The 24,234-nt window shown below is 40.6% G+C and overlaps 1 protein-coding gene across 14 annotated transcripts in view; it reads left to right on the top strand.

The window, feature by feature from the left end:
• Positions 1-24,234, top strand: part of CPEB3 (cytoplasmic polyadenylation element binding protein 3) — a 92,931-nt gene that overhangs the window by 32,417 nt on the left and 36,280 nt on the right. For 9 of the 14 annotated variants that reach the window (XM_077350240.1, XM_077350239.1, XM_077350242.1 and 6 more), the window contains one exon: positions 10,106-10,162. In XM_077350240.1, the coding sequence (XP_077206355.1) occupies positions 10,106-10,162 (57 nt within the window). The other 5 variants (XM_077350249.1, XM_077350251.1, XM_077350248.1 and 2 more) reach the window with 5 other exon arrangements.

The raw sequence follows: 24,234 nt of genomic DNA, 5'->3' as shown, positions 1-24,234 counted from the left end.
TGCTTGTTGAAGGATGGTTGGATTGTGTGCTATTTATAAGTCAGTGGGAAATTATTTTTCCTGTTATGTTGTGAGGAACTTGAATCTTTAAAATAAATCTGAAGTGTTTTTTTCAAATCTGAGAACACTTTTCTGTTGATTAATATTGAAATAGTGACAGACATATCATTAGTATCCTAATCAATGTGCAGTATTATATTATGCGGAATCTAATATTAATACTGTGCTTTTTTGTAATATAAATTTCCCATTATTATGCTGAGAAGCTTTTTTTAACCATAAGAATTCTTGCTAGTTTGAATTGCCCTCTTCTCAGGCCAAGTGAAAATAGATATCTGTTGTATTTTGTACCCTAGTAGTTCTTGTTATTATTAAATATATTAATAGTGGCTCAGTTAAGATGTCAGAGGCTTACTAACACCTTCACCCATCTCTTTTACACAGCCTTGTTTCATTTTCCTTTATAGGGAGAATTGTAGTTTGCAGTGATACCCATACCAATCATTTATAGTTATGGATTTTCCTCTAAACCCAGATCTGAGACTATGATTGCAAGTGGGTTTCTTTTTCTGGTTTGAAGAGAAAGAACTAACAATAATTTATTGTAATCACGAAGGTTTCCTGACCTGTCTCCTGTGTCAGTCTGTTCCAAAAATGGGGGCCATCACACATTATCTACTCAGTGCTGTAGAAATTAGCCAGAAGACGTTATCATTGAGGCCTGTTGAACAGATCTTTGTTGGCTTATATGGTGGGGGGAGAGTCCTTCAGGTAATTAAGGTAATGCAAATCTTAATGAGTTAAAACAAACACCTAGATGTAAGCCTGTAAACAAACTGGATCTAATGAAACTTTCTAAAAATAGGTTGAATATGTGTTTGGTACTCACCATCAGCCAAGAAGGCACATTTTCTGTTGACTAAAACGTCTGAATCTTCTTCAAAGGCATCCCTACATATTAAATACATTATATTAATCCATCCTGGCAATAAGAGAAGTGTGGATAAAGGAAGGGGGGAAAATTGTGCCTATTTTTTAATTGTTTTAAATCAACTCTCGCTTCAACAGCGCTCTCAGTTTTTTTTTTATCAGCAAGAGTTTCATGAACTACTGTAGTTATGGTCAGGTTAGTGTTTTCCAGAGTGTCAGTGTTTCCTGCCTGCATTACTTCTGTTTTGTCTCATTCAGTTTCAGTTTACTCTCTCTCATGTGCAGGTATTAATTCAGCATATATGGCCACTTTCATTCAGCATAAATTCAGGTATTAATTCAGCATATATGGCCACTTTTATTGATCAATTATTGAAATACAAGGATTGATGTCACCAGTTTTTTCAGCGCTTGACAAAGGTGTGATCACCATTGGAAATAGCAAAAGCCCTTGAGGATGCTCACATACTTCAGACCCAGGAGATGACTTGGCTTCCTCAGTGGTGACCCTTTCCATCTTATTGGGGGAAGAAGCTGTAATAATCAAAGAGGACTGACCTAGGATGTTAGCCACTGGTCCAAATCGTCTAATACAATATCACACTCAACCATATCAAAGACAGCTGTGAGTTTTCAATAAGGAAGAAATAGTAAAATTTATCTATGAGCACACAATATCCACTAGTATGTCCAAAGCCATTTCATAATCAGGTCTGAAGGTAAACCGAAATAAATCAAATATAGATCATTTAGATATGTCAGAAGTTGTTCTGCTACCACATAGTCATGTTGCTCAAAAAGAGAGAAAGAGTCTGATACAGGTCAATAACTAGTTTATCCAAGTAAAACCCCCTCCTCCAATTGCAGATAAACCATTGCTGCCTCAACTGTTTAGTATGCCAACCAAAGCTTCTCTGTATTTCTGACAGTATTTAGTCATCCATGATGGTTAAGGATCTGATTTGCAAGTGGTAGCTTTGACAATATCAAGTTATATGTCATCGTTCATCAGGGTCAGCAAACAAATTTGATCCAAACAGCTATGACAAACGTTCTATGTCTAAACTATAAGTTGGAGCAGAAACAACCACCACATCAATAAAGAACTGGGCAAACATGTTGTGCTGAGCCACAGGCATTTCCTGTTTCTGAGGATAGTATTTAGATTGGAAATAGTTGAAACTATTTTGAAGAGCTTCTCTGGATGTCTTTGCTAGCATTTCATTACATCAAAGACCTGGAAATAGGCCATATGGTGGCATGTTTGATCTCATTCAGCTTTTGTCTTCTATTGTTATTGCTCCAACATTTTCCCCTTTCCTATCAGCCAGCTCTGTAGTAATAAGCTAATAACTTTCAAGATGACTGCTCATGTCTATGTTGCCCCCAGCAGCTCTTCATTCCAGTTTTCTGCAAGAAGTAAAACTTGCTGTCTCTATTCTCTATGGAGCATTTAGGAATTCTGTTGCATTCCAAAGCCTCCAAGCTTTGTGAATAAATAGTTGTGAATAATACCTTACCAGTTCTAACACCATGAACAACTTTGGGGAAGATGTAATGTAAGATCTGGCAGCATAGATCTTCTCAGGGTTTCTCTTGAGTGTATCGTCGCTGAAATCTTCTAGATGTGCTTTGGCTCAATAATGTTCCTTCACAGCCATGGAACCTCTTTTTGGAGCCATCTCCCCCAAATCCTACCTTAGCAGAGTTTTGGAGTCATTTGAATAATTTGGAGCCATTTGAATAATATTTGGTTTCTGTACTTCAGTATGCGTAGTAAAGATGGACCAATGCTTCCTTGTTCTTTCTCTCTATAGTTTTTATGAATATGTACACCAGGGGTAGTCAAACTGCGGCCCTCCAGATGTCCATGGACTACAATTCCCAGGAGCCCCCTGCCAGCATTCGCTGGCAGGAGGCTCCTGGGAATTGTAGTCCATGGACATCTGGAGGGCCGCAGTTTGACTACCCCTGATGTACACTAACTACATGTATATTCTTGTGAAGTATAGCTCGCACCTACATTTGTAAGCCACCATAATTTGATGATTGGTGTATAAATATTTTAATAAATTTATTGCTAAACCTCAAACTACAGTTTGGAAGTCCATCTACAGTACAAATGATGGTGCCTGGAGGAAAAGGAGAAATTGAGTATCTGGGTCATGACTGATTAATTCACATAAATATTAAAAAGTATATATAAGTCTGTTGCCAGATCCAGGTTGGGAAACCTCTGGGGATTTGGGAATGGAGTTTGAGGAGGGCAGGGGCCTGAGTGGGGTACAATGCCAAAGAATCCACCCTCCAAATCATCTGTTTTCTCCAGGGGAACAGATCCCTGTAGTCTTGAGATGAGCTGAAATTTCAGGGTATCCCTATATCCCACTGGCATCCCTATATCCTGAAAACATCATGGTATTGGCTTCAGTCAATCACTGTCTAGTACTTACTACTTTTTATAGTGTATTATGTGTTAGGATTTTGGGTACCTCTTAATAACATGCAGAACTCAGCCTATACATTTTAAATACATTTTTAAATATGTCAATGACTAATAAATCTGTGGCTAAACCCAGCTGCCAAAATCAAAAATTATCATCAAATATTACCATTTCCACTTTGTTTTCTTCACTCTATGAAGTTAATATAGAGTGCAAGCTACCTCTTATTTAGAACTTTGTTTAATTTTTAAAATGTTTCTAATATAATTTGACGTTTTTGCTTTTCTGGGAAGGTAGCTGTCAAGAACAACTTAAAAATAGAAGGCCAAGGGCAGGTGACAAAATGTCACGCAGGCAGCACCTGGCACAGATACTGAATGAACACACATATACGCACACACACAGAACCTCACCAGATGTCACATACTTGATTCTATTTTTATGTCTGGTTAAATAGCACAATTTCAACTTTGGCAAAGGAAAAGTAGGAAAAGGATTAAATATGCATCAGAGCTGTAGCTTGAAGCAAGACTGATTGTTCACTTATATAGAAGTATAAAACAGTTTAATTGGCTAGATAACCTCTTATTGCAGTTATTTGTACTGATAACTATTTTGGCAGGCCATTGTGTGCCATAAGAGTTTCTTATGTGGCTATGTCTAATGTTTAGGTAGGATTCACACAAATGTATCTCATTGAGCTAGTGGTAACCCTTTCCACTGAGAATGCAAGATTTCTCTCTGCGACCTATGTGTTGATGTATAGGCTGGTGGGGCAGTCTAACAATGCTCCTGGGATCAAAGTCTTTTGGTGAAGGAGCACAACACAACTTTCATATATAGATATAGATTAGATAGATAGAATAGGAATACACATGGAAAAGGGATTATGTAACTAATTAAGTATATCAAAGACAAAGATTGTAGAAATAATTTTACAGATTTTCTATAGGATATAAACATCATTAACTTCTAACATTTTTATTAACTTCTAACATTTTTAATTTCAAATTTCATAACTGGTCCATTTTACAACTATATTCTCATCATTCTTACATATTCTGTGTTGCATATTTTGTCATTTCTACATACTAGCTACAGGAGCCTCTTGTGGCGCAGAGTGGTAAGGCAGCAGACATGCAGTCTGAAGCTCTGCTCATGAGGCTGGGAATTCAATCCCAGCAGCGGGCTCAAGGTTGACTCAGCCTTCCATCCTTCCAAGGTCGGTAAAATGAGTACCCAGCTTGCTGGGGGGTAAATAGTAATGACTGGGGAAGGCAATGGCAAACCACCCCGTATTGAGTCTGCCATGAAAACGCTGGAGGGCGTCACCCCAAGGGTCAGACATGACTCGGTGCTTGCACAGGGGATACCTTTACCTTTTACATACTAGCTACAGCTTTTAATATACCAAAGTTTAAAGTCTATTATATATCTCCAAATAAAAAATAAAATATTTTATTCAAAATCTACTTCCTTATTCATTTATATTAAAAACTTGCTCTCATTCTTCATCTACATTGCAATATGTGTTACAATACATTTATATACAATTTTTAAACTATTTCTAATTCGAACTTTTAAACTGTTTCTCATTCTAAGTTTCCCCTTATATTAGTTACTCTCTCTTCTCAACGTTTGAAATTCATCAGTTTCTTAGATAAATTGTTAGTTTTGTCATAATTAGCAAGTTTTTCTCATTCTTCTAAGCTTGGACAGACATCTGATTTCCATTTTGCTGCATAGATCATTCTAACTGCTGTCACCATATATTCAAATTATTGCTTCTAAAACTTTTGGTAATTTGTTAGTTAGTATTCCTACTAGCATATTCTAATTGATATTTTTGTTTTGTAATCAGGTGTTCAAACTTAGTCATCTCTCTTAGAGCTCCATTTTCTGTTCTGATAACTTTCTTTATTCTTGAAGATGATTGGTAATATAGTAACCATTGAGTACTGATTCTTTCATCTCTATTATCTTGCAGGGACTTAAGTTTATCATACTGCCATATGTTAAGAAACCATTTTTATTTTTCGCATTTTATTTCTTGTATGGTAAGCTTTTATTGGGGGCATGAGAGAAGAATTTGGAGGATTCAATAAATTCCGATGTATAAGCCATATTCTCAAAAGTTCATCTTTAATTATATGACAGCTTTCTTGTATTATGATAGTTTTGGTTTATTTCTTTATCCGTAAATTAATTATGTAAACCTTCATCTAAGTCTACTGATTTAAGTTTTACTATTAATCCAATTTGCAATCCAGACCAGACCTGCTACTTGATAACATAGTTTTATATTTGGAACTGCTAACTCTCCTGTCTTTTTCTCATCAAGTATTTTAAAATTTATTCTTGATTTCTTACTATTCCAAATAAATTTATTTACCTGTCTTTGCCACTGTTACTATTCTTTCTTGTACATGTATAGGTAGTATTTGGAACAACAAAATTAATTTTGGCAATACATTCATGAGTTTTTTCATCTAGATATATGTGCTTGTATCAGATTTTTTCCATCTGAGAGCCAGTATGGTGTAGTGGTTAGGAGTGTGGACTTCTAATCTGGCATGCCGGGTTTGATTCTGCGCTCCCCCACATGCAACCAGCTGGGTGACCTTGGGCTCGCCACAGCACTGATAAAACTGTTCTGACCAAGCAGTGATATTCTGTTCTGACCAAGCAGTCTGTTGTGGGGAGAGGAATAGGAAGGCGACTGTAAGCCGCTTTGAGCCTCCTTCGGGCAGGGAAAAGCGGCATATAAGAACCAACTCTTCTTCTTCTTCATCTAGATATATGTGCTTGTATCACTTTCTAGGTCAGTGGTTCTCAACCTTCCGAATGCTGTGACCCTCATGTTATGGTAACCCCCACCATAAAATTTTGCAAGTGTTCTTTCTCATAAATTAAACCAAAACTGATAAATGGCGTGAAGATCCATTGTTCATGATTGTATATAAATTGTTCCCCCCCCCGAGGCTTCTCAGTTCAGTTCTGCCTCTTGTCCGACCATGCCGATCTCGTTCTTTTCCACTGCTCTGGAGGGACGGACGGATGCTCTATCTTGATCTATCCCACAAGGCTGTTGTGTAGATGGTGCCCCCCTGGCCAAGCTGCTTGCCCTGCTACAAACTCTGTGAAATGGTTGTTAGACCCCCAAAGGAGTCTTGACCCCCAAGTTGAGAACCACTGTTCTAAGTCTTCTGATAGTTGTTTTTGAAAAGATTACAGTATTGTTCAATCACATTTATCCCCAGGTATTTAATAGAATGATAGCTACTGTGTATTCTTGGTGTAGTGGTTAGGAGTGCGGACTTCTAATCTGGCGAGCCGGGTTTGATTCCCCGCTCCCCCACATGCAGCCAGTTGGGTAACCTTGGGCTCACCACAGCACTGATAAAGCTGACCAAGCAGTGATATTAGGGCTCTCTCAGCCTCACCCACCGCACAGGGTGTCTATTGTGGGGAGAGGAAAGGGAAGGTGTATATAAGCCTCTTTGAGACTCCTTCGGGTAGAGAAAAGTGGTATGTAAGAACCAACTCTTCTTCTTCTGTATTCTGCATGATCCAATTTTGTTCCTTTAATCCTTTTGTCTTGTCTAATCTAGTCTCTGTTGCCAGGATAAATAATAACGGTGACAGAACAGTCCTGGTGTGTTCCTCTTTCGTTTGAAATTGCTTCTATTAATTTTCCATTTATTAAAATCTGTGTTTGTTGGTTCAAGTACGTACGTTGAATCCAGTTCCAGTATTTTGGGCCATAGCACATATTTTGAAGTACGTTCAGTTGAAAAGACCACACTTTCTCTATGTCCAAAAATAAAAATGCTGATTTCTTTTTTCTTATTCACAAATTCAATTGCATATATTATCTTAAACCATAAGGGCTTTGTGGGAGGAGTTAGGGCGGGCTCTGTCCAGGATGAGGAAGGGTGCCGATAGGCCCCTTCCTCCGGACAGACCATCGGCCAGGCCAATCGGCAGGCGCTTTGGCCCGGCCAACTCCTGCCCTGCCGACAAGGAAGTTGCTCCCTTGCCGGCGGCCTGACGCGCCTGGAGGTGCGAAGCGCCTCCGACGCGTCAGGCCGCCGGCCAAGGGAGCCCCCGCCAGCTACGCTGCACGCGACTGCCGGGGGCTCCCTTGCCTAGCGCCCGCTGTATTTTTATTACAGCGGGCTTGATTACGAGTACATTGTATATTATCCTTTATCTACCTCTTTATAACAAATTTTGTCAAAAGGATCAAGCTACAACAAATAAAATAAAATATTTACTATATCACGTTAATGTATAAGATTTAAAATATTTAGTGTTTGAGTAGGTGACTGTAAAATTTACTGTAAAATTTACAAGCATTTCTGGTGGATGAATATGTCCTATAAACAACATATCCATTCATCAGGAATGCTTGTAAATTGTACAGTCTGATATTCAGCCTCTTAATGTTTTTAATTTTTATATATATATATATATATATATATATATATATATATATATATATATATATATATATATATATATATATATATATATATATATATATATATATATATATATATATATATATATATAAAAATTTTTTTTCATTAGTTTGGCCCTTTTGACAAAATTGGAATATTTTGGGTTGAGTCTATGTCGCCTCTTTTGTTGTTTCCACTTTATCTCACATCTCACAACAAAAAAATATTTTGCTCCTTTTGGCTTGGTCACCACAATATTTGTTGGACCTGGGGAATGAACTCCCCACTAATAACCTGCTAAATCTGCATTCCTGGAGGAGCTTCTGTCCCTGAGCAACTCGACGATTTCACCTCCCGGCTGAAGATGTTAGCCATCCCAATTTAAAACTTCCTTCCTATCTGCCTCTTTCTTGCTCCCTGTTTCTCTCTCTCTCTCTCTTCTTTTGGCTCTTTCTGTCTTCCTCCCTTTCTTTCTGTCTTACTCTCTGTCTCTCTTTCTCCCTTTCCTTCTTCCTTTTGCCCATCCGTCCACCCACCCACCCTGCTAGCGCCCGCTGTATTTTGGCTACAGCGGGCTTAATATCTAGCTATATTATATCACACTAATATATTAAGCCCGCTGTAGCCAAAATACAGCGGGCGCTAGCGGGGTGGGTGGGTGGACGGATGGGCAAAAGGAAGGAGGAAAGGGAGAAAGAGAGACAGAGAGTAAGACAGAAAGAAAGGGAGGAAGACAGAAAGAGCCAAAAGAAGAGAGAGAGAAACAGGGAGCAAGAAAGAGGCAGGCAGGCAGGCAGGCAGGCAGGCAGGCAGGCAGGAAGGAAGGAAGGAAGGAAGGAAGGAAGGAAGGAAGGAAGGAAGGAAGGAAGGAAGGAAGGAAGGAAGGAAGGAAGGAAGGAAGGAAGGAAGGACAAAGGGAATGCTGTGAGGAAGGAAGGCAGGAAGGGAGTCAGGTAGGTGGCATGAAAGGGGACGGTGCAGGGGTGAGAGGAAGAGGGGGGGTAAGGTGCCGTGGGGGGAGTGGAGAGTAGCGATGGGTGGGTGGGGGCTGGGAAGCGGCAGCGGAGGTGACCGAGGATGGTTGGGGCAGTTGGCTCGGCCTTCTTCTGGTCCCAGGGGTAGCGGCGTGGTGAGGCGAGGCTGCCCCAGGCGCAGCAGAAGGCTCCAGGCGGCGGCTGCGGGCAGCGTGGCCTTTCTGCCGGCAGAAAGCTCCAGGCGGTGGTGGGCGGCGCAGCCTTTTCCTGGGCCCAGGGCAGTCTCGCTGCATCCAGGACGCGGCGAGGCTGCCCCAGGGCCCGGCAGAAGGCTCCATGTGGTGGAGGAGTAAGATTTGCCTTAAAAGATTTTTTCATCATAATGTGAGATAAATAGCCGCCTCAGTGCCAGTTGTGTATCAGTATAACTTAATTATATGTCTTATTAGCCTAAGTTTTTTTTTATTAGCCTAAGGTGGTTATCTGAGATGTGTAAATGACTAATGGAAACCGAAGTCTGAGTCCAGGGGCACCTTGAAGACCAACAAAGTTTATTCAAGGTATAAGCTTCCATGTGCAAACACTCGTCTTCAGATATAGTGAATTTATAGTGAATCACTGAATCTGAAAAGCTGTGCTTCCACGAAAACCTTACATCTTGAATAAAACTTTGTTCTTCTTCAGAGTGCCATTAGACTCAAACTTCATCCTACTACTACAGACTAACACGGCTACCCACCTGATTAATCCCAAAATTACCATTGGCTTTCTGATCTCCGTGGAATGTTGTCTTTTTGTTGCTATGTTACATTAAGTTATGTGAAGAGGGCATAATAGTTTGCAGAAGCCAGGGAGAAGAGGTGGTTTCCCAGCACTAGCCTCTTAAGAGGTTGCTACAAACCTTTCTTTATCACTGCAGAGCTAGTAAGGAATGAGGAAACACTGTGCTTTCCTTTTGGGATCTCGGTTTTACTTTATGGATCTCTTGTCTATAGCAATTGAAGAACTGTTAGCTATATTAATCTGAAGTACCACCTTGGAGAGTAATATTAAACTTTTAAAAAGTATGATGAGATGGGCAGAACTCTTGCAACATTGTTTCACGCTTTTCTGTTTTGAGTTGTCTTCTAGTATTATGCTAAATATTCTTATAGAGAAAAAGTAAAAATTTATGGCAGTGTAAATGTTCCCATTAATTTCTTTGTTATTAGTAATTTCCATTCAATTATAAAATCTGTTGTTGAAGAATGGCCTAAAACACAGCAATAAAATGTTCTCTTTTTATTTTTTTTAGGTCGTATGGGTATAAATTTTCACCATCCAGGAACAGATAACATTATGGCTCTTAATAGTAAGTTCATATTTCAATAATACATTTCTACATTGTGTGTGTGTGTAATAAATGCTAAATACAGAAAACATGTCTTTCTGTATTTAATCAATCTCTCTACATTTGTTATCTTGTTACTATCAATTAGAATCCTATTTAAGATGTGTATTTTGTTATAGCTATTAAATGGGTAAGTTATTGTAGTTGAGATGCTTAGAAATCGTATATTGGAGAATAGCGATCCCCAACCTGTGGGCCGCGGACCACATGTGGTCCTTTGACTAATTGGAGGTGGGCCCCGAAGGATGCCTTCTCCCCCAATCGGCCCTTTACTTCATCCCCCCCAGCCCTTTACAACACACTTCATTGTTGTGGTGTATCTGTATCTTATTTTGAAGGGATGTTTAAACATTACCATAGTGATCAGAGAGCGTTAGGGCAGTGGTTGAGAGGAGAGGAGTAAACTATCCCCCCCCCACTGGGCCTCAGTAAAAGGCGTTGAGTGGTCCCTGGCGTTGAGTGGTCCCCGGTGATAAAAAGGTTGGGGACCACTGTTGGACAAAACAACATTTCCCCGTAAACAGTGTTAAATTCATTGTCTGTTGATTTTCCCTACTAAGAAGCCAGAGTCTTTGGTTGTTTCACTTATTGTATGATATTTAACAATGAATGAATATTGTTAATAACATGGAAATTAATAGAATTTTAAAGTGTGACTTTTCTAAGGGATATGAGCCTCTTGTGGCGCAGAGTGGTAAGGCAGCAGACATGCAGTCTGAAAGCTCTGCCCATGAGGCTGGGAGTTCAATCCCAGCAGCCGGCTCAAGGTTGACTCAGCCTTCCATCCTTCCGAGGTCGGTAAAATGAGTACCCAGCTTGCTGGGGGTTAAACGGTAATGACTGGAGAAGGCACTGGCAAACCACCCTGTATTGAGTCTGCCATGAAAATGCTAGAGGGTGTCACCCCAAGGGTCAGACATGACTCGGTGCTTGCACAGGGGATACCTTTACCTTTACCTTTTTATGTGGTTTTAGTTTTTACTGTACTTTGCAGAACTAATTGAAACTATACAGATTTACTGCAGAGATCTGTCATTATGGGCCCTGACTAGGGTTGCTGCTCTAGGTAGAAAAATACCTGGAGATTTTGGGGGTGTAGCCAGAGAAGGGCAGCGTTTGGGGAGCGGAGAGTATGCCATGGAGTATACTGCAATTGAGTTTACCTTCCCAAATAGCCATTTTCTCCCTGGGAACTTATCTCTCTTACTTGTTGATGAGTTGTAGTAACGGGAGATCTCCGGTCACCATCTGGATATTGGCAACCCTAGTTCTCATACTCTCTTCCTTGGATGGCAGGAAACTTATAGCAGCCTTTGACAGGGTCAGCTTTTGGGGAGTAGGAGTATCCTGAAGACTTATGGGATCTTGGAATAAAGGTGTATTTGTATACAAAACAGTAGTGGCAGATTGATTAAACTACATAGAAGCAGTAGTTTGGTCTTAATCTGAATTATATGCGTATAGAAAGAAGATATACTGATTCCCAATTAGCACAATAGAAGCATTTTCTGGATCAGTATGTTGTGCTGGGAAAATGTGGTTCTCAGCCAGTGATCACTGAGAGAGCAAGGGAAAATCCCCCCACACACACACACCAATAATTGGTTTGTGTTTTTATGTTATGTGAGTGAAATAGCACATGTTGCCTGTGCCTTTGCCTTTCTGAAATATTTTATGAGCTGAACTATAACCTCTTCCAACTTGAAGTATACTACATCTTTTCCCATGGCATTTGTTACATTGTTTTCTGAGATTTCTTTCATTCTTAAGCAGAAAAGGTCTAGCTTATATTTCTTTCTCTCCAGCACCCAAGTACACGTGGGCCTGGATCCTGACTAACGTTTCATCCCATCAAGCATGGCTTTTCCTCCCTATATCCAGAGCAACGTGAAATGTCCTCCAAATCCTGTTCCTTTGTCCATTGTCTTTCAACAAGAGTTGGGGAACATTTTGGGCTGCTGTGGTAGGGCATAGGTGGAAAATCACTCCGCTTGAGTGGAACTCCTTGCACCCATGGAAATATAAACTGGATCTGAGCCATGTGTTGCTGTATTTTTAAAATACTTGAAAGTGACCCCACCCACAATTACATAGTAATGCTGTGTCTTGTATAGCAGGCTACCACACCCACTCAAGGCTGTAAGATCAAAATGCTGTTTTGAAAACCCTGCTAAAGCTAACACAACTTTTAATACTATCTTCTTTGCTACAAGTTGATTGAATAAAGACATCCTCTATAAAAGTCCATAGAACTTTCTGTAGATGAGAACGCTGAAGTTTCACTAACAGGAATGGAAAGAAAGTACTTTAAATTTAAAAATGACTGTCGTCACTACTGAGTATAGGGTTGCCAGCTCATGAAAAAAATTGTTTAAAAAAATCTAGGTGTGAGCTTGGAGCTGCAATTGCTTATTATGAACAGGTTTGGTGGCAAGCATCAGCTATTTTGGGTGGGTCCAATGGGCAGAACCCAGTAAAGATGCTCTCTGTTCACTTTAGGTGTATCTTTAAAAAAACAAACACACTCCTGTGTGAGTGGGGAAAGAACCTGCCTTAGCCCTTGCTTTTTAAGTAATTGGCTCAAAACAAAATAAAACAATAGCCACTGGCTATTGGGTTGTTTTTTCCACTCAGAAAAAAATGAAGAACTTAACTCAGCTATTATTCAATTGTCCCATCTTTACACCGCTTTGTGGGAGCGGTATAAATAAAGCAGTAAGGGGTGTGGGGGAGGGCTCAGTCCGGGATGGGGGGGGCAACGTTGGACCCTTGCCTCGGACTAACAAGTCAGGAAGCGCAAAGGGCCTCCCGACCTGCCCAACCCCCAACCTGGGGCACCTTTGGCCGACAGCTGCCATTCTACAGTTGTCTGCCGATAAGGCAGGTAGGCACCCACCCGGCCTAACCTGCCATGCGGCCCTGGGGGGGAGGGTTCAGGGCACCCAGCGGACCCTTTGCCTCCTCCAACCCTCCTTCCCCCCTGCCCCGTCCTCTTTACTCTCCCCTTCCTTCCTTTCTCTCTCTCACTATCCCTTCTGTCTATCTCTTTCTCTGTTCCACGCCCGCGCTACGCCGCCACTTCCCCGCCCCCAAACACCCAGCCACCCACCCTTCTCTCCCCCTAACTCTTTCCCCCTGCCCCCCTCACTACTCAACCCCACACTTTGCCGCCGCCACTTCGCCCCCATGCTGCTGCTCCTGCTGCTGCTGGCGGGGAAGGAGGAGGCGGCACCAGGCAAGGAGCCAAAGTGGGGCCTTTTCTCTCTGGAATGCATGGGAAGTCCCGCTCACCTTGCACGCCTACGTGTGCCACCATGGGACATTTGGGTGGAGGAAAGGCGTGGGTCAAGCTGCAGAACGAACCTCTGCTCGCATTTCAGGCAGGGCAATGTCTCCATCTCGGCAGCTTCCAGGCAGAGGCTTCCTTTGAACGCGACGGGTTGAGCACCTTTGGCAGCGCCCACCCTGGCGCGGAATGGACCCTTGCATTGGGCAAGCCCTTGGCTAAGGTGCGCAGACGGTGTCCGGGAAAACCAGTCTGGTTTGTTTGGCCGCTTCCCCGCCCACAAACACCCAGCCACCCACCCTTCTCTCGCCCTAACTCTTCCCCCCCACCCCTTGCTACTCAACCCCGCGCTCCACCGCTGCTTCGCCCTCGCGCTCCGCCGCCACTTTCCCAAACACCCAGCCACCCACCCTTCTCTCCCCCAAACTCTTCCCATTTCTCCACTTCTCTCTGTCTCTCTGTCTCTCTGTCTCTCTCTCTATGCCTGCCTGCCTTCCTTCCTTCCCTCCTTCCCTCCCTCCCAGCGGGGGACGGGCCTGGGAAGGACCTCCCGCACCCACCCACTGCTTGCTAGCTCCCGCTGTATTTTTTATACAGAGGGCTTAATTTCTAGTCTTAATATATTTATTGCATTTACAAGCCTGAGAACTGACTTGAAAAGTGGGTCTGATTTGAACAATTTATGATAGCATCACAAATGGCTGCTAAATCATTTTGTTTCAGAAGTGTAAACTCCTGTCTGTTATGAGCACAGATATGTGAAGTGTATTCTGCAACCAATAAATTATGTGAGAGGTAAAATTCGCATAGCTAACAGAGCTACTTCAGCATTCATGCCAATTAATTTGCTGATGACTTTTGTGCATATTATATGAAATGTAAATAATTCCACAAAGCAGGAAGCCAACTAGTCATATGTTAAACTCTGTGCTAGGTTTAAATCTATATAATTCTCCCTCATTGTGTTTGTTGGGTCTGTCAGAGCAGCTATTTTTACATTTTCATGTAGGAAATCCAAGCAATAGCCCTGTGCCAGTTCTGCTTTTGATCCATGGAAAAACTTGGTTGGTGGCTTTCTTGGACTGTCTGTGTTGCTTTAGCCATGGAAGGTTTAGCTGCTGAATATTCGTATGGCTTAAAGTGGGATTGACTGAGTATGCCATCTTTCAGAACTACAGCAGGAACAAACTCATAAACAGGTCATTAATATATATATGAAGAAAGTACCAGTGGTTCTGCTGAAACTTTTACTTTGTTTCAAACAAACTTTAATCTTTTCCATAGTGGTTTAATCATTTAGATATTGCTGAGTTCAGCCACTATAATTGAAGGGATGCTGAACTACTAACAAAATGGAAATTGCTAAAATGTTTTATATTCCTCCTTTGGCATCAGTATTTTACATTCTATTAATGTCCATGTACATTGTGGGAAATGACCTGATAGTTTTAATTAAAGTTCAGTAAATGTGTTTGGCAATGGAACAATAGAAGTAGCCAGCTCCAGGTTGGGAAATATCTGGAGATTTTGGGAGTGGGCCTGGGGAAGTTCGGGGTTGAGGAGAGACGGGACATCAGTGGGGTATAATACCATAGAGCCAGCCATTTTCTCCGGAGGAACTGATCTTGGTTGTCTGGAGATCAATTGTAATTAGCAGGAGATCTCCAGATGCCACTTGGAGGTTGGCAACTCCTTTAAAGAGTTGCTGTTGTATGGCTTAGGACAATCCATAACTTCGATGAGTGCAACAGTTTCCCTTAGACAGTTTGGCTTTTGATTTACTGAGTCAGCCATTATGTCATGAATAAAGACAAAATAAATTATTTTCTTAACACTCATATTCCCTATTGCTCCCCAAACTTTTCTTGTCCAAGTTCTTGTTGCAAAATGATTTTTTTGCTGATAGGTACTGAGATAAGTAGCATGCTTCTTTATGGCAATAAATGAGAAATTTCTGTATCCTGAATGTTTAAAATACAGTTTGGGTCCAAGAAATACCATCTGTTTCTTATATTCTTTAGTATTAAATAGATGTCAGTTAAATCACCTCAGTTTTAATTCTCACTACCTTGTAACTTCCTTATGTTCTTTAAACGTGTAGCATTTCAATTGCAAAATGGCTTGGCATATAATTTTAAAACTTACATTGAGGGAGTTTGGCATCTGCCTAGTTAATGTCAAAATAGGGCTACAAATTAACCAGTTTTCTTGTTTAAATTCTTTAACAAATTCACCACATTTACCCCTTAACTCATCTGAACCAGTGCATTTTAACATATACTATTATTTTTAATGTAAAAATTTACTATTTGAAAAGCATTTTTTGTCTTTTTAATGAAATGTAGGATAATCGTAACAGCTGCGGAATCCCTTCTGAAAACTAAAATGTTCATTTTTTATGTACCATGTTATTTTACACGTGTGGTTCTTGAACCTGGTGTACATTAATCTAATCACAACACAAAGAGTTGTCTGGGAAACTTTATGGCAGAGAGGTTTCAAAGAAGAGTTGTGCCAACGAGAGGGCATCTGTGCAGACACTTAAAGGGATTCTCTGAAGCCTGGCTGTACTTTAGCAATTTTTAACTGGTGCTTTGAATCAAAAGAAAAAAGGTGGGTTATAGATGTTTTGGATAAATAAAAGTAACATTTAATCCACTGCTGTTCCCCAGGCACGCAACATTATTATCAAATTGCCCCAATATATTTATATATGCTGTCTTTCTGACCAAACATGGTGTTTCAAAGCAGTTTAACAGACCATTAAAATAATAGCACAAACTGGCCACTTAAAAAGAAGGATGGCATTTTGAATGGCAGGTACCCTCCTTCCTTCCGTGGTAGGGACATTCCACAAATCTGGAGTGGGCCCCTTGTCTAGTAGACAGTTTGAAAGGAAGGGCTCAGTCAGGGAAGGCTCCTGAGAGGACCCAAGGTAGCAAACAGTCTCATAATAAGTTTTTTGTTTTATTTTAAGGTAGCCAGATCTGAGTTGGGAAATTTCAGTAGATTGTAGGGGTGTAGCCTGGGGACAGCCTGGGGGTGTAGCCTGGGGAGGGAAGGGATACCATGGCATAAATAACAGCTATTTTCTGCAGGGCACCTGATCTCTGTGGCCTGGTAATCACCTGTAATTCCAGAAGATATCTAGGCACCATCAGAAGAGTGACAACCCTGAGCATACAGATAAGGCATCTTTAGAGAGTGTTTTCACAATGAATGCACATGATAGATAAATCTCAGACAAACATTTAGTGAGCCCTTTGTGCCCAATTGCCATCAGCCAACTCCTGCAGCTCAGATATCCTAATGTGTTTTATTTTTTAATATATTTATTATTTTACATTTATACCCTGCCCTTCCCTAGAGGCTCATGTAGATGTTAAAAATAGAACCTTATAGACCAAAGGCCACCTTCTGAACTTTATCTTCTAGGAAGGATTAGAGCTACTGCAAATTAAATCTCTGTTAAAAAAATTTTCTTAGGAAATTATTCTAATTTGCTTATTGTACCTTGTCAGAAGCCAGGACAGGTATTGCAGAATAAATTAATATTCAGTACATGCCAGGTAGCAATTTGCAAGTATTTCTCCTTTCATCAAAGAAGTACTGCAGTGTATGCTTGAGCAACAGGGATGTGTTCTGTAGGTGCATGTGTCGGTGGCATTTGCCATCAAGTCACAGCTGACTTATGACAACTTCATGGGGTTTTCAGGGCAAGAGACATTCATGTCATGATCCTTAAATTCCTTGGTGATCTTCCATCCAAATACTGACCAGGGCTGACCCTCTTAGGCTTCCAAGATCTGACAAGGTTAGGCTATTCTGGATGCATAGTTAGAGTCATATTGTCTCATGGTTGATAGAAATATATTTGTTTATCAAAAGGCTTTTACAAATTACAGCATTACAGGTTTATCCAGAGGAGCATTATCTAAGAAATTAAACCGAGAAGAAAATTAATGGTCTCCAGCATTTGAAATCCTGACAATTAGAAAAATATCCTTCATTTCAGAGCTTACAGTAAACATACCAAGCATCCTGTTGTTCAAAACTGAATAAAATAAAATCACTGTTTTAGCCATTCTTCTGTATAGTCTTTAAACTCAATAAAAAAGGCTGGAAATGGAAAACAGGGTGATGGTTGCTCCTTAAATCTTAATAGATGGTTTATAGTGCAACCCTAAACAGAGTTATACTCTAACCCCATTAACTTCAAAGGATTTAGAACAGTGTAACTCTTATTAATTTTATTTATTGAATTTTTAGACCATTCCTCTCCGAAGACAGGCTTGGGGAGGGTTACAAATCTGTTTAGGATTATACTGTTATTCAGTTGTATACTTCGTGAACCTGAGGTTTTTGATCTCCCCTCATCTGAACAATATCAGTTTAAGAAAGTGCTGAGACAGCTTACAAAAAAAAAAAAAAACTAAGCGAAAACTTTAAATAATAAATAGGTAAGTTTAATATTATTGGAGGGTATTTGCACCAGTGGGGTGCTCAGCTTTACGCTCCATAGTTCTGCAGGGCCGCTTTAAGAAAGTTCCCAGAGCCAAAAGACTCTGCCCATGTAAATATGTGGAGGCCAAGTCCTAGGAATACATCTTCTTCAGCTGTTCTTAGCCTCTGTTAGGTGCGAAGTCGTGTCCGACCCATTGCGACCCCATGGACAATGATCCTTCAGGCCTTCCTGTCTTCTACCATTCCCCGGAGTCCATTTAAACTCACACCAACTGCTTCAGTGACTCCATCCAGCCACCTCATTCTCTGTGGTCCCCTTCTTCTTTTGCCCTCAATCACTCCCAGCATTAGGCTCTTCTCCAGGGAGTCCTTCTCATGAGGTGGCCAAAGTATTTCAGTTTCATCTTCTAAGGAGCAGTCCGGGCTGATCTCCTTTAGGACTGACTGGTTTGTTCGCCTGGCAGTCCAAGGGACTCGCAAGAGTCTTCTCCAGCACCAGAGTTCAAAAGCCTCAATTCTTTGATGCTTGGCCTTCCTTATGGTCCAACTTTCATAGTCATACATTGCAACTGGGAAGACCATAGCCTTGACTAGATACACTTCAGTTGGCATGGTGATATCTCTGCTTTTTAGGATGCTGGCTAGATTTGCCAAAGCTTTCCTCTCCAGGAGCCAGCGTCTTTTAATTTCTTTGCTGCAGTGCCCATCTGCAGTGATCTTGGAGCCCAGGAAAATAAAATCTGTCACTACCTCAATTTCTTCCCCATCTATTTGCCAGGAATTGAAAGGGCCGGATGCCATGATATTAGTCTTGGCCTCTAAAACTGCCCAAATCGACAGTAACATCTCAGAGAACAACATGGTCAGATAGGCTTAACAGATGGGCAGTCATTTATAGGAACAGGTGGTCCTTAAATGTAGGTCTTAAAAAGTAAAAGCCTTGAATTATGCCCAGGAACAAATTGACAGCCAGTGAAGCCATTTTAATAGTGGCACACTTCATGCCCCTGTCTGGGATCAAGTTAGGAACTTTTCTATGTATAGATAGATTTGAGTCCAGTAACACCTAGGAAACCAACAAAATTTGGGGGTGTAAACTTTTGAGAATCTAGGCTTCTGTCAGACGCCTGATGAAGGGAGTTTGGTCTCTCAAAAGCTTATACCCTAAACATCTTGTTAGTCTTGATGGTGCTACTGAACTGGAATCCAGCTGTTTTACTGTGGACCAGCACTGCTACCCTCTGAAACTTTCACTCATGTGTTACACTAACTGAATATACCTTAACAGTTTTCAAGGCTAGCACTATGTAAAATACATTGCAGTAGGTCCTGACTAAAGTATATGGTCGAACTTTGTCTGTTGAAGAAGGCTGTGACAGGCACACCAGCTGAAGGTACACAAAAGGCACTACAATAGGAAACTTGAACTACAAAACTACAAAAATAGAATCATAGAGTTGGAAGGGACCATACAAGCCATCTAGTCCAGCCCACTGTTCAATGTAGGATCAGCCTAAAGCGACCAGGTTAAGTAAAACTATGAACCAGGTCAGCGTCCAGGTTAAGCATCTGTCCAGCCCCTGCTTGAAGACTAAAGTGAGGGGGAGTTCACCACCTCCTTAGGCAGTTGATTCCACTGCTGAACTACTCTCATTTCCCCCCCTGATATCTAGCCAATATTGTTCTACATGTAGTTTAAACCTATTACTTAGAGTCCTATCCTCTGCTGCCAACAGGAACCTTTCCCTACCCTCCTCTAAGTGACAACCTTTCACATACTTAAAGACAGTCTCAGTCTCCTCTTCTCCAGGCTGAACATTCTCAGATCCCTCAGCCTTTCCTCATGGGACTTGGCCACCAGACCCCAGACCATTCTCATCACTCTCCTCTGAAACCTCTCAATTTTGTCCACATCCTATTTAAAGTGAGGCCTCTAGAACTGCACACAGGTGGGGGCCTTACCAATGTTGTATATAGCAAGACTATGACATCTTGTGATTTTGATGAGATGCCTTTGTTAATACAGCCCAAGACTGTATTAGCCTTCTTTACTGCTGCATCAAAGTCTGCACATATTTAGCTTACAGTCCACAGGTATCTCAAGATCATATTCACACACACTGCTACCAGAAGTGTATGTTCCATCCAGTATGCATGTTTCTCATTTTTGTGGCCCAGATGTAGAACTCTGCACTTCTCCTTATTGAATTGCATCTTGTTTTCATTTGCCCACTTTTCCAGTTTGCTTAGATCTCATTGAACTCTATCTCTATCTTCTGGGGTGTTTGTGACTCCCCCCAACTTGGTGTCATCTGTAAATTTAATGAGGAGTTCTCCTACCCCCTCATCGAGATCATTGAAAAAATGTTGAAAAGTACTAGACCCAGCACTGAGCGCTGTGGCACCCCACTGTTCAGCTCCCTCCAATCTGATGAAATACCATTGACAACCACTCTTTGGGTGTGGTTTTCAAGCTAGTTCCCTATCCACTTAACCATCTGAAAATCTAGTCTACAGTCCTCCAGTTTACCCATCAGAAAGGCTTGTCAAAAGCCTTACTGAAATCCAGGTAAACAACATCCACTGAATTTCCACAATCTAATAAACCTGTCACTTGGTCAAATAAGGAAACCTGTTGGAGACAGATCTGTGCTGACTTTCCTGAATCAACAAATTGCCCTTCAGATAATTGCACATTGCCTCCTTTAAAATCTGCTCCATTGAGGTCAGATTCACTAGCCAGTAGTTTCCCAACTCATCTCTCCTCCTTTTTTTTTTGAAGATTGGGATAAGATTCATTCTCCTTCAGTATTCTGGTACCTTTTCATTCCTCTAAGAGGTCCTAAAGATGATAGACAAAGGTTCTGCAAGCTCTCCAGAAAGTTCTTTGAGCACTCTTGGGGGCACACCAGCCAGTCCAAATTGTACTTTTTGGAGGAACGTGGACTTGTCTAGAACTTGTCTAGACTGTGTCATCCTTCAGTTGCTAACAGTACCTATGTATTCTTTGGACTGAGTTTCAAAGTATTGGTTCTTGTCCAGCCAATTATCCCATTCATACATTTGTTCAAGACTTTGACTGCATCATATAGAGATAAATAGTTGGGTATAATTGGTATAGTGATATCACCACACCATGGTGGACAATAGGACCCTCTGGGGTACCACATCATAAGTGCCATGATAATTAGCAGTTGTTTCTCAGAACCATCTTCTTGTATCAATCTGAGAGAAAAAAACTGGACGTGCCAGAACATAGTGTCCTTGATCCATATCTCCACCAGTGAAATCGGCAAGATATTGTGGTTAGTGGTGCTGAACATTGTGAGACCTAACAGAATCGGACTGCTACTGTGTCTCTCCTGATAAAGGCTGTTGGTCATGATAAAGGTTCAAGATATTCCATGAGGTAAATAAGGCTGCTATTCAAAGACAACATTGGCCACATTCTCAGGACGAGTGGAAGTACTTGGCACATACACATGAGATTCATTAGAACCCAGCCATTGTCCTTGATGAACAATTACCTAAAGTTGCAAAAGTTCTAGTCCATAAATAATTATAAGGATTGAGGAAAAGGAGTGTAAAGCTCTTCATGACATATTGTTTATATTGGTTGCCTGCCAATTTGAAATTAACTCTTCTCCAGAAGACATGTAGGGAAACAATGAGACTAATCAGTTTGCATTAAAAATATGTGATAAACAGTTGTTGCGTTTTTCATATCTAGTGTAACTTGAAGTTATATTTTGAGGCCAGGTGTACTTCCCATGAACCAGCAGATTCATACCCGCTGAGTGCAAGGCCCTGTGTGGGTCATGAAGGGAAAGAGGGTCCCTCAGATATGTGTTGTGCATTCAGCTGTTCTGTTTGGGGTCTATTTCTCCTAAAGAGAGCCTTTTTTATTTTTGAGATTTTTCTGCAAACTTGAATCACCTACCCCCACCCCTGGTTTGTAGAATATATATCTCCCCCCCCCCCCTGTCCAAGTCCCAGTCTGCAAATTTAAGTATCTGCAGATAGGGCCATGTTGAGAATTAGATGTATTGATATGAATGGGGAAGGAGAGGGATCTCCTCAAGGTATAATGCCATAGCATCCATCCTCCAAAGCAGAATTTTCTCTAGGAAGAATTGATCTCTCTAGTTTGGAGATCAGTTGTAATTTGAGGGGGTCTCTAGGCCCCACCTAGCAGTTGGCAACCCTAGCTGTAGCAGTAGGAGAAAATGGCAGTGTGTTGACATTGGATATTTTGAATATACTCACTAAAACTAGCTCGGGGATTATTTTATTTAACATGGCTGCTCCATTCACATCAGAATTCTCGTGCTGTTCTTTTTAATAATTTTATTCATTTTAATAACCTATTGTAAAAACTATTATTTGGTTGGCTACATGAGGATTTTAATGTTTGTGAAAATTAGATTCTCGATATTCTTTACTGAAGTTATTTAGGTATGAGAAAACCAACTTTGACAGAATATTTTATACTGCTGTCAGTTATTCAGTATGAAATATACATTTGATATGCTTATTCTCTAGATATCTAAACCTACACACTGTGATCCATTTGCAGGGCTAAAAAAGTTGCATTTGGTTATTATGTTTCAGTTCAGTTTTACTTAATAAAAGCATGGCTATTGTGATTACTAAAAAGGCATTTCATAATTTTGGGTTTGTAGTAAACCTATTTAAGCTACTGGTTTCAGTAGGCATAATGTGTGTGTAGCTTGATTTTTGCCTAATGAGCCATAAATAAATAGTATTATATTGTATTGTATAATATGTTGTATAAAGATTACATGCCAAATATATTGCCTTTGCAATAAAAGCACTGCACAATTTATGCTTGTTTCAAGCAGTGCTGGAAAGTGTAGTTTCCTTTTTGATGGCACAAAGGACATCGTTTGAAATGCTAGCCTATTAACACTTGATTTCTATAATTTTCATTATGTTACTTACTTTGATGGTTATATAATTTCTAACCTACAGGAAGCATTTTATTCGGCCACTGGCCTATAACTTCAGATTTATATATACTCTTATCTTTGAAAGAAAAAACAACATAATTTTATAGCATTCTCTGTGAGATTTAATTAGAAAATTCACATATTAATGAATGTTATATTTCTTTGCATCTGTTGCTTCAACTCACGTTAAAGAAATGAACTGACTCAGTTCCTCAGGGCCTGTAAAACGGAGCTCTTCCTCCAGGCTTTTGATTGAGGTTAGGCTGGCGGAAGTTCTTGCCCCTCCTCTGGGGTTTGGTGTCTCTCACCTGAAATATCATGCCCCGGGAAATTGGAGGATCTGGCAGAATGTGGGTAGGGATAGAGTGGGGGGTTATGGGTTTGGGGGGGGGGTTATGTGATTGTATGTTATACTTTTATTTAATGTCAGCAAGTCTTATGGCTATTACTCACTTGGGGGAATTTGTGTGAAATACACTAATACCCCCCTTCTCAACTGAAAAATCCATACAACAGGACCACCCAGGAAAAAAGGTATATGTTTCTGCAAAAACTAGCTTCAGGATTGCCACAAACAAATAGAAACTAAAATCTTTTTTTCTTAAAAAGATATGCTGCCCCCCTCATAGCAATGGTTACATCAGCACATACCCAGACATATTTAAAATACTCTTGGGTGGCCAAAGCAACCCAACATGGCAAGAAAGAAAGGGTAGGTAGGTGGATGAGTGATTGGGGGGAGGGCAAAACAGGATGTGTGAGAGAGATTAAATGGAGGAAATGAATGTAGGTAACTGGAGGCAGAGTAGGAAGGTGGGAAGAATGTAGGATGGGAATGAGATCTCCCCTCTCACTCAGATTCTTGCAGTTTCCTCCTCTTTATTTTTAAAGCTGTATTGACTTTTTGTTTCTTGTTCTTTGTTTATAATCCATCATTGTCACAGAGAGTCAAGGTGCATTACGCCATGTAACTTGATTAGATCAAAAGGATGAGATATTTGAAGTGATTACAGTGAAGTGGGTTTAATATAATAGCTGGACTGTGCTGATCTTAGGACAAACAGGAATAAAATCCAACCACATTAGCAAATCTTGATAATATATTAAATCTGTTGATATTAGTGGATATTTAACATATATGTTAAATTTGTTATCTTAAAATTCCTAGAGGAACTACACTGCTTTCCTTATAATAATTATTTATGGTAGACGTTTTATACAGATAGCTTGTTATCACCTGGGGCTGCCAGTTTCCAGGTTATCCCAGAATTGCAGCTGATCCTCAAGCTACAGAGTTTGATTCCTCTGGGGGG

This window comes from Paroedura picta, chromosome 8 (assembly GCF_049243985.1).
Source record: "Paroedura picta isolate Pp20150507F chromosome 8, Ppicta_v3.0, whole genome shotgun sequence".
NCBI lineage: Eukaryota > Metazoa > Chordata > Lepidosauria > Squamata > Gekkonidae > Paroedura > Paroedura picta.
The sequence above is the reverse complement of the archived record's forward strand: the minus strand, read 5'-3'. Positions and strand labels throughout refer to the sequence as shown.